Here is an 11,531-nt window from a genome sequence, read left to right as displayed (position 1 = left end):
GTGGGAAGGAATCAGGAAAGGGGGCCTGCACTGGGTTGGAGACACACGGCCATTACAAACACGCAGGTCACAGCACTGGGGGGGGGGGGTGGGGGACAGGGGAGGCCAGGCTTCATATTGCACTTTGGGAGTGGGGCCAGGTGGGGACCCCCCTCAAACTGGAGCCTAGGGAAGAGGCTGGAGGCCACCATGTTCCTTCCCCCTCTGTGGAGGGAGGGTGTGACCCCCACTCTGGGGTTGGAGGAGGAGGAGGTGGCGGGGCCCCCCCCCCCCCCGGGAGGGTACTGAGGCCTGGGCCTTGGGCTGGTGCTGAGGGCAGACCAGATAAAAGAAGCTTCGCGGGTGGCCTCCCTGCCCGCGTGGGCAGAATCCTTCGCCCCACAAACTGCTCAGCTGCCGCTCCCCGCTTTGCCTGTCTTGGACTTGGGAGGCACGGGGAGGCCGTCCTCCCCGTCGCTGTCGGAGCTGCAGCCGCTGACGTCTGTGATCTCCAGCTCCGAGTCGCTGTCCTCCTTGCCGCCCAGCGTGGCATCCGGGGCCCCCGGCCCCCGGCAGTGCCAGGCGAGGGCCCACTGCCAGCCCCGTGGCACGCTCGGCTGCCAGGCCCTCGCCCGTTGCAGCCAGCAGCGGCGCGGCTATGGGGCCTCCCCCTGCCCCTGCCGAGGGCAAGTGTCCCAGGGAACCCAGAGGGTTGGGGTAGAAGTGAGGGGGGTACAGAGAAGGGGGGAGCTTGGGGAAGGGGCCTGTGAGGTACGGATTAAAGTTCCAGGGGTACTCGGGGAAGGCTCGGCCGTAAGGGCTCAGCAGGCCAGGAGGCTTGGAATAAGCAGTGGCACCTGAAGGACACAGGGATGAAGTCACGTCAGGCTGGGCCACACCCCGCCTAGGGCCTGCCTGTCATTCAGGGGGTGTATTCCTTGTGCCTGTCCCACTTGTCCTTACCTCCCTGCCGCAACCCCCCCCCCGGTTTTGTAGGGTCTCACTCTAGCCCAGGCTGGCCTAGAACTCATGCCAATGCTACCTCTGCCTCCCATGTCCCCTGTTCTATCCCCGTGTGAGCCCTGGGTGCTCCGCCCTGCTGTGAGCTGCTCCACCGCACGCCATCCTCCGCCTGTTTGGTTTGAGATGGCCTTGTTATGTAGCCCAGCCTGGCCTCCATCTTTTTTTTTTTTAAATATTTCTTTTTATTTATTTATCAGAGACAGAGAGAGGGGGAGAGAGAGAAAGAGAGAGAGAGAGAATGGGTGCACCAGGGCCTCTAGCCACTGCAAATGAACTCCAGACGCATGTGCACCTGGCGTACCGTGGGACCTGGAGAATTGAACCTCGGTCCTTAGGCTTCGCAGGCAAGCGCCTTAACTGCTAGACCATCTCTCCAGCCTCTGGCCTCCATTTTTAATGCTGGAGTTAGAGGTGTGCGCCACTACACCTGGCTAACATCCTCTGGCTTGTTTTGTTTTGTTTTGAGGGAGGGTATCACTCTAGCCCAGGCTGGATCTCACTCTGCAGTGCCAGGCTGTCCTCAAACTCACTAGGTCTTCCTAACTGCTGTCCTGAGTGCTGGGAATAAAGGTGTGTGCCACCTCTGGCTTTTTTTTTTTTTTTTTTTTTTTTGGTTTTTCAAGGTAGGGTCTCACTTTAGCTCAGGCTGACCTGGTATTCACTATGTAGTCTCAGGGTGGCCTCGAACTCACAGCAATCCTCCTACCTCGGCCTCCCCAGTGCTGGGATTAAAGGCGTGCACCACTATGCCCCGTCTTCCTCTGGCTTTTTGTGTCAGGCTCTCACTCTGGCCCAGGCTGGTCTCAAACTCACGTGATCCTCCTACCTCAGCCTCCTGGGACTAAAGATGTGTGCTCCCATATCCAGCTTTCGGGTTTTGTTTTGTCTTGCTTTGCTTTTTTCTTTGAGACAAGGTTTCACGTAGCTCAGGCTGGATGGAGAATGCCCTTGAACTTCTGCTCCTCTTGCTTCCACTTTCCAAATACTGGTATTACAGGCATGTACCACAATGCCTGGCTTATGTCATGTTAGGAATCAAACCTGGGGTTTTGTGTACACTAGGCAAGCTCTCTACCAAGGTAGCTACGTCCCCGGTCCTATTTTATTTATTTTATTTTATTTTATTTTATTTTATTTGTGTGTGTGTGTGTGTAGAGAGAGAGAGAGAGAGAGGAAAAAAAAACAATAGGGGTGTGTGTGAACTCCAGATGCATGCACCATTTGTGCTCCTGGTTCTACCTGGGTACTCGGGAATTGGACCCAGGTTATTAGGCATTGTGATCAAGTGCCTTCAACACTGAGCCATCTCTCCAGCCCCTCTTCTAGCTTTTTCCTTTTTCCTTTCCTTTTCTTTTGTTTTGTTTTTTGTTTTTGTTGTTGTTTTTTCAAGGTTGGGTCAGGCTGACCTGGAATTCACTATGGAGTCTCAGGGTGGCCTCGAACTCACGGCGATCCTCCTACCTCTGCCCCCCCCCCCAGTGCTGGGATGAAAGGCGTGAGCGCCCGGCTTTCCTTTTCTAGCTTTTAAGCACAAAGGCCAGCATCCTCACACAGATACACAGCCTGACCTCATGTGGCTCCTCCCTCCATCCTGCCCCTTACAATTTGCTCACTCCTCCCCTCAGCAGGTACAGATGTCCCCCCCCACCCCTCCGGAGCCCCCCAGCTCCTTACCAGAACCCAAGAATGGGAAGGGGCTGTCCAGGCGTAGCTTGTCCGTCTCGGGGGTGAACAGGGGTGTCCGGGCCCCTGGCTCTCCCAGGCGTGGGGCTGAGAACAGGTTCTGGAGGGACTGGACAGAAAGGGGACGCAGCGTCCCTCAGCCGCCCACCCCCCGCCAGGAGGAAACACCCCACTTCCATTCCTGGAACGCCCCCCCCCCCCAGCAGCCAAACTCACCTCGGGGGTGAGGGGAGGGGCATCTGGCCCAGGGCCACCCCCAAAGGGACTGGGAGTCAACAAGAGGGGAGAGCCAGTGGCGGCAGCCGCTACGTCCAGCAGCGGGTAGTTGACCAGCACGACCTTGCTGAAGTTGAACTTGTAGGTGAACCTCTTCCCCTTGGTCTTGTGCAGAATACGCTTGTTGTAGTAATAACTGTGAGAGAGAGGAGGGGGTCCTGGGGGGGGGGGCTGCAGGGCCCGGGGGAACTTAGCACATGCTCTTTAGGCCAGTAGCTTGGGGAGACGGGCTTGTCACAGCTCCTGAGGTGACAGCAACACAAGAGAGGACCTGTTCAGGGCCTTCCTTTTTGGCCCTTTCCACTCACAGGCCCTGCGCTGCGGGTCCCAACGGGGTTTGGTGCCAGCCCCTCTTCCCCCACCCCCGGGGGGGGGGAGCTAGAATGACAGGGAAGAAGACAAAACGAGAGCGCGCCCCCGCAGCCCCTCCTCACCGCAGGGCCCGGCTCAGCTTGTCGTAGTTCATGTGGGGCTTGCACTTGCGGATGCCCCACAGCCGGGCCACCTCGTCGGGGTCCTTGATGACGAACTCGCCGTAGTCGCCCTGCCAGGCGATGACCCCCTGGTACTCCTCCTTCTGCAGCAGCTCCAGGATGAAGTGCCACAACTGGATCTGCCTCGAGCCGGGGGACGACTCTGGCTTGTACGCCCAGTCCGGGAAGGCGAACCCTGGGGGGGGGGGCGGCGGGAGACAGAGGGTGTGGGCTGGGGGTCAGGGTGTGCCCGGACTCAGGAGCAGCTGCCCTTCTGGTCCTGGCTCAGCAGGAGTTGACCCTGAGCGTCTGGATGCAACCACGGCTCCATGGTCCGCGTGAAGGGATTGGCAGGAGCTGACAGGGAAGGAAGCTCCTCTGTGGTGGTCCCCTTTCTCCTCACTGGCCCATGGCCTGCCCCGGGGGAGGGGGGATCTCCGACGTGTCCTAGGCCCCGGGCAACTCTTGGCATTTCTCCCCTCTCCTTATTCTCCAGTGTCCTCACTGGCACACCGAGGCTGATCACAGGTGCATCCGTGTCTCTGCACCCACCTGTACATTGGAACCGTTAGCATCCTGTGCTCTCTCCAGTGTCCACACTGAGCTCTGAGAGCTGTCCTGTGTGGGGTGTGTGTGCAGGCACACATGCACACAAGACAGTGTGTCTAACAGACATCCACCTGCCAAGTCACATTACAGGACACAGACACAATATGGAGCCGCATTCCTGTTTGGTGGGGGGCGGGGGTTATTGGGAGGACACCAAGACAAGCATGCCAGACACGCACGAACTGTCCAAGACACAAAGTCCCAACACCCCAGCACTGCACCCCCAATCACAACAGGTACATTGACACGTCCTAGGTCCCTCAGCTGGCACATGTGTTCGGAGACCCAGAAGCCAACACCCGGTATAGCATCAAGACGTTGTGGTTCCAAGACCCACACACGCAGGGTAATGCCACAAAGGCACGCTCGTGCCAGCACGCCCAGGGTCCACTCAGCTTTACCCTGAAGGTGTCCTGGCGCCACTGTCCTCAGACACCCAGGAGCTAGGTGCAAATGGGGGTCTCTCTTACATCCCATCTGGAAGGGCCTGGGCCCTGACGCCCTACGCCATTCTCTCTTGCATGCACTTACAAGCATGAACGCGGGCAGAGATGGCCTCTAGCAAGCTGGCAGCCGTGTAAAGAGAAAGGCTGGGGGAAGTCATCACCAGGGGAGGGTGAAGCAGAGCCCTCTTGCTGTGTGAGCACAGAGCAGATCCTTGCCCTCTCTGGTGTATCCTCCCAGAGGTAGGAGGCAGGGAGGAGCAGGGGTCCTGCCCTCGTCCTGTTCTGCTTAGCGGGTGTTAAAGAGTTGGCGGCCAGCGTCCTCCGTACGAAAAGCCAAGCAATTTCCCCTTAGCATGTGGAAATTCAGTCTTTGCCTATTTGGGCCTTTTCACTTCCCCCAGAGGGGGGGCACGCCATGGGTCCATCTAGATTGGTCTGTCATCTGAGGTGAAGAAAGGCCACAAACACTTGCACAATCCCGAGGACAAGGAAAGCCACCAGAGACAGACAGCTGGCCAGCAGATCCCTCGCGGCAGTGGGGCAGCCAGCCCTCTGTGCGGCAGCAAGACACAGGCTGGACGCCAGGCGTCACCCCCCGACACGCGGGGGGGTGGGGGTGGTCCAGGGGCACGGCGAGCCACGCACTCCAAAATAGACGCCAGACACCCACGGAGAGTGTCACACAGCAAGCCAGAAACCGGCGAAGGAGTGGACAAGCCAGCGGCCCCCCGCCCCACACACACACACACACACACACAAGTATACATCCGCACGACCCTTAAATGTAGCGGAGACCCTCTCCTGGCCTCTGGAGCGGCGTGTGCAGAGTGTAAACAGGCACAGGAGTTCACACAAAGCCCCCCCCACCCCCGTGCAGACACTTTGCCAGCGTGACCCTCTCTCTCTCTCTCCAGAACCCTGAAGCGTGACAAGAGACATTCCACGAGCTTCACAAATAATCAGGCAGCCTCGGGGAGGGGGGGGGGTGTCTCCCTCCCTCAATCCCACCTGCACCAGCTCCTCTGTTCCCTTACCTGTCTGTTCTCAGCAAAGCTGTCCTCTAGCACCCCGGCGCCTGCTGGCCCAGCTATGGGCCGTGCTTTCCCTCCTGCTGGCCTGTCCGTGGCTCCTGCAGCCCAGGGAGCTCCCCCACCCCGCCCTGGGGGGATGCTGGCTGAATGGGTGTGGCGGAGGAGCCCAGATCTGAGCCCCCATTAATCCTTATCCCCCCCCCCCCCGCACCTCGGCTTCCCTCACCCTCCAAAAGACCCTCCCTCCCGCGGTCCGGCGGCAGGTGGCAGGGAGCGAGGGATGGGAAGTTTATAGCCAAGTTTTCATGAAGGGAATTTTTTTTTTTTTTCAGGCGGCGGATGGAGGTCAGGAGGTATATGAGAAGGGAAGAAGAGACAGATGGGGGGGGGGGTGCGGGGAGTGAGTGACGGGGAGGGGGGAGCCCGGGAGGGTGAAGGGTGGGGGGTAAGCAGAACAGGCCAGTTACCAGGGGTCCAGAGAGCCGGCAGGGCTGGTGGGGCGAAGAGCAGGTCCGAGACGCAGCTACAGTCCATGGCGTGGCGGCCCTGTGGAAGCCACCGGACAGACAGACACGGGGACAGGGCGGCAGGAGAGACACAGTGTCAGCCAGTGGAGCTCTGTGCGCGGGGGGTGGGTGGGGGTGGGGGGGCGTCCCTTCTCTGTCAGGTCTCCGGGTGCAACCTGGCACCCTACTACCTTAGTCTCCAGCCTGTCCCCTCCTGCAACCCTAAATTCCCCAGCCTGAGTGGCCACCACTGTCTTTCCCTCCTCCTCTGCCTCTTCCTCCTCCTCCTCCTCCCTCAGCCTCCTCTCACTCTGGTCCTCGCAGCTCATCACCCGCCCACCCTGACCCCTGCACATCTGCTCTCGCCATCTCTTGTCTCCCTGGCTTCTGGGGAGTCGGGGAGTCCCTGTGTCTTTGGGTCTCCCTGTCTCCTGTGTGTGTCTCTCTCTCGCTCTCTCTCTCTCTTTCTGCAACTACCCCATATCTGTCTGTCCAAAACTCTGCCCCCACCAACCGCCTCATGTCGACTCGCCAGACACCCTCGTCCGGGGTTCCCACCACCATGACAGTGGCTCTCTCAGAGCTGGCAGAGCTGGGCACCTGCTGGCTGGGCACCTGCTGGCTGGGCTGAGACGGGGCAGGCCCAACCAGTGCCCGGCCTCCCCTCCACAGCAGACAACCCGCCCCCGCCCCCAATCCTCGAGCCTGAGTTCATGGACCCCCTGCCTCAAACCTGCTGCTCACCTCAGGGAAGACTCCCCCCACCCACCACCACCCCTTTCCCTGGGATCTGCCTCCCCTGCACAGATTGGCCTCCCCCACCCCATCCCAACACCCCTCCCTGGAGCTGCCTTCTGCCCCCTCAGACACCCCTTCCCCTCAAATCTGCCTACCCCCTGGGAAATCCCTTCCCCTTGGATCCCTGTACCCTCTCCCGCAGAAAGCTGGTCCTGTGAAAGCTGCCTCCTCCAACGTGCCACATCTCTCACCCCTTTCTCAGCTCCTTCCCCCTCTCCAGGAGCCCTGCTCCTCTGTCACCCACACCGAGAGCCGCCTTCCTCCCCACCTTCCTCCGCCAGACCCCTGGAGACACACACTGCACCTGGGGACCCCATGCCCACCTCACCTACCCCACAGACTCAGCCCCAGACTTTGGCCTGGTTGGGCATTCCCCTAGGTATTCCGTCCCATCCCTTAGATTGTTGCAGACGTCCTCTGCTCCCCAAGTGTCCCATATACCCTCAGGAGCCCCAAATGCCCCCAAGGCCCTGTGCATTGTCCCCCATAAACCCCTCTTCACCCCTTGGATACTCTCTGCTCTGCATATCCAGTGTTCCCCACAAGTCCCTGTTTCCCCCCACACACGGCCATTCCTCACCCTCATGGGGTCTCCCCTGCTTGAGGTAACCCCACACCCCATTTCTCTGGAAGCTTGTCTCTCTCTTCTTACCATAACCCCCCTTCTGTCATTTTTTTTTTTTTTTCTTTTCGTCTCTCCCCTCCACCTGGGAAGTCTCTGCTCAACTGGCTTCCTCTATCCCTGTTTCTCTGCCTCGAGATCAGGTCCAGCCCCTTCCCAGGTCGGTTTCCCCCATGCCCTCTCTCCTGCTCCCCACTTCATCCCCTCACTTGGTCCATCTCTCGCTCTCTCCGTCTCTCCATCTCTCCCCCTCATCTGTCTCTCCCTCCTTCTCTCCACTCCCCTTCTCTCGGCCCCCACCCATCCCATCGCCAGTCTCTTGGTTTCTGTCCTCACGCTCACCACCCCCCCCCATCACCACCTCTCTCCCATCCCTCCTCCTCTCCTTGCCTCTCTGGGTGCCCCCCTCCTTCCTCTCCCCCTGCCCCCGCCCCCCCCCCCATTGGCCCCTCTCATTTCCGTGTTGGTTTTGATTTCTCTTCCCAACGCTTTCAACTCCCCGCCGCCTCCTCCGGACACGTTATAACGAGGAGCCGTGGGATCGGTGCTGCGGGCCCTGCTCCCACGCTCCCCCCGCCCCGCCGCCGCCGCCCCTCGGCTCTCACGTGCGTCTCTGCCATCTCGCCCTCGCTGCTGCCACTTCTGCCTCTGTGCCTGACTTCTGTCCTGTGTCAGCACCCCCCCCCCACGCCCACCATGGGGACTGGGATGCCCTAGCCACCCTTCTCTAAGAGTCCTGGCTGGCTCTCGCGCTCTCTCTCTCTCTCTCTCTCTCTCTGTCTTCACATCTCTCTTGTCTCTGTGTCCCCATGTCTTTGGGTCTCCTCTTGGCTCCTTGGCTCCAGTTCTGGGTCCCCACATCTCTGTCTGTCCCCACTTCTGTCTCTGAGCCTCTGCCTGCCTCCACCACCACCACCACCACCACCATCGCCTCCCTGCCCCGTCTCTGTATCCCGTCCTCAGGTCTCCATTTCAGTCCCAGCGTCCTCCTCACGGGACCCCTTTGATCTCACCCTGCCCCTGGCACCCCCCCTGGCCCCATTGATCTGCTGATCGAACCCCGCGGAGGAAGCAAGGCCTGTGGGCCTGGGGCTGTAGGGCCAGGCAAGGACCTGGCAGGGCAGCCGGACAGATGGACAGATGGAGGCCCCCAGCCCCAGCGACTCTAGAGAGGGAGCAGAGAAAACACTCAGGCCCTCCCCACTGGCCGGCGCGGCGCGGTGCGGTGCGGATGGGGACTCCGGGCAAGCTTTAATTTTTAATTTTATTTTGCTTCCTCAACCCCCCCACCCCCATCTCCAGCGCCCGCAGCCATGGCACTGAATGCGTGCGCGTGTGAGGCAGCTGTGTGGAGAGGGCTGCCTGGGCAGGGGCCGCCCCCTCCTCTGCTTGCCAAGCAGTCACACAGACCCACACCTATCCTCAGCACACAGTCCGCATCACACAGGCCGGCAAAGTGACCACCAGGTCTCCCACCACACCCTCACCCAGAGCTGCACAGGCCAACACAGTCATACACGCCTCCTGGTCACCACACAACGCATCTGCAAAGACACTGCCAGCGTCACAACCACACACCGCGCCATGTCCACAAAACCCCCGGCTCACGTGCCCCACATCACACAGACCCACATCGGTAAGGCCATACACAATAGACACTCTCACAGAAAACACAGTTTTCAGAGAATACACGGGTGAGTCACACGCCAACTTGATCCCACGCAGAAACAAGCACACACCATCACAAACCTAGACATAGACACACACGCCAAGCCTCACGGATACAGACCTTAGGCACACAGGTACACAGCCACACGCTGAGATGAAGTCACACAGAAGTGACACACTCACATATACACACACACACACTTACACACACACACACACACACACACACACACACACACACACGGTCAACAGACAAGCACAAACACCCTCGGTCAAACACGCACACTTGTCACACACGGATACAGAAACTCCCGCTAACAGACAGCCACAGCCGAGTGGCAAACTCAGGCGGCCACATGCTTGTCACAGATGCCCAGCCACAAGCACGCACAAAGATCACAGTCCCAGACACCATCAGCACAGCAGCGAGTCTGTCCAGCAGCCCCCCTCCCCACAGGTACCCTGAGACCTAACATCAGAGCTTGGCCTGGAAGGGGGTGCACACTCAGAGGCCAGCACCCCCCCATGTCCTGCTGTTGATACATGTGTGTACCTGTTCATGAGTGTGTGCAAAAAAAAAAAGTACACATCTCTCACACCTGCTTCTGTGATGTCCCGATAGGTGTGGGTGTCTGTGTGAGGGTCCTTGTCACTCATCTCTCTAGATGTCTCCATCTCAGAGTGTCTCTGCCTGTCTGTCTCTGGATACCTTTGTCTGTCCTGCTCAGCCTCTGGGACACTGTCTGTCTCTATCTCCTCACCCCCATCGCCCCGGCCCCCCTGGGCTGGGCTTTAACCAGTTGTTTTGATTTCTCTAAGCTGTGCCGGCCGCCTCGGGAGCCGCCTCGGGCCTCTCACCGCCCCCAGCCCCTTCATCCCTCACCCAGACCCCCCCCATCCCCACCTCCCCTTAACACAATCTGCACAAGTGGAATGAAAATTGATTTTTTTTTTAAATTTCATATCTTCTCCGGGGCTCTGTCTAAAGAGGAGAGCGACGTGGCCCGAGACCTCTCTCCTACCACTGCCCCTGAGTGAGCATGCACGCATGCGCATGTACACACACACACACACACACACACACACACACACACACCACACCACATACACATGTACACACACACACACACATACCATGGCTATGCATTCAAAGACAACAGACACACCCCACACTCCACACCCATGTTGGACACATGTGGGCACACAGCAGACTCACCGTGAACCCCAACATCAGGCAGGCACACACCACACACGTGCGCACACACACACACACACACCCCGGGCCATTGGCATGCTGCCAGCCTCTGCCCATCCGCCGCCACATGAGCGACCACATGAACGCACACTGACCCACCCAGCTCAGGAGCTCGGCTCTCTGCTGTTACGCATGGGCCAGGGCGCCTGTGCTCAGCCAACACACCTGTTCACCCAGGTTCTAGCCACGGCTGGGTATGGACCGAGCCCGATTCAGGGACTGCCCCACCATAGGCATCAAGGGCCTTGTGACTGTCCTGCCAAGGAAGAGGTCAGGAGAAATGCTGCCTGTCCTCTCCCACCCTGACCCACACCAAGCAAAGGCTCGGGCCTGACTCTGGGCGGAAGTGACTCTGAGATGAGGTCCACACCCCCCCACGCCCCCCACGTGACAGCTCATGCATGTTACACACACGCCACACCACGTGCCATACATATACCCCACATGCAAAGGACATAGATGCCACGCCACACTCTATCACAGACATGCTCCATAACACATACACCACCCCTGGACATACCTTCTTCACACCTCACACACCCTCACCTCCCCCACGCCTATCCCACATAGACACCATATCCCCTTCAAGCGCCTGGCACACCACATACGTGTCCCACCACACACGCAGACACACCACCATACACATCACACGCCACACACATACCACACACCGACACCCCACCCGCCGTCAGACACTGAACACAGCGCCCGCTGCTCCCTGTCACTGAGTATCACACACCGGAGCCCCCGCGCGGGCGTGAAACCCGGGAACTGGCAGAGTCACACGGGACATATGCGCGGTCAACTGAACACACGTCAGTGCTCATGGGTCACCCCGGGGAACAGCCGCACCCCCAGAACTGGACACAAGTCCATGCAAGTTGTACATACATACAGCACTCAAGTCTCATGGGTGAATACACAACCACACACACACACACACACACACACACACACGCACGCACATTCAATACTTGAGAGCTGGCCATGCGTTCGCTCCCTGCTGTGAATGTAACCTATCTTGCCTGCTGCATTCTGCTCCCCCCAAATGACCACACACACACACACACACACACACACACACGCACACACACACACATACACACACACACACACACACACCACCACCACCACCACCATCGGCATATGAAACCAGACGCAG

The 11,531-nt window shown here is 59.3% G+C and overlaps 1 protein-coding gene across 1 annotated transcript; it reads right to left on the bottom strand.

Annotated features, from left to right (window-relative positions):
- Nucleotides 1-389: 389 nt before the first annotated feature.
- Erfl (ETS repressor factor like) lies at nt 390-6,054 on the bottom strand. Its single transcript, XM_004670315.3, is given in 6 exon segments — nt 390-536; nt 538-836; nt 2,677-2,794; nt 2,902-3,097; nt 3,396-3,630; nt 5,988-6,054. Coding segments are annotated over 6 exon segments (1,062 nt in total).
- Between the last annotated feature and the right edge of the window lie 5,477 nt (nt 6,055-11,531).

Source organism: Jaculus jaculus, chromosome 14 (assembly GCF_020740685.1).
Source record: "Jaculus jaculus isolate mJacJac1 chromosome 14, mJacJac1.mat.Y.cur, whole genome shotgun sequence".
Classification (NCBI taxonomy): Eukaryota; Metazoa; Chordata; class Mammalia; order Rodentia; family Dipodidae; genus Jaculus; species Jaculus jaculus.
This window is presented reverse-complemented; position numbering and strand designations above follow the sequence as displayed.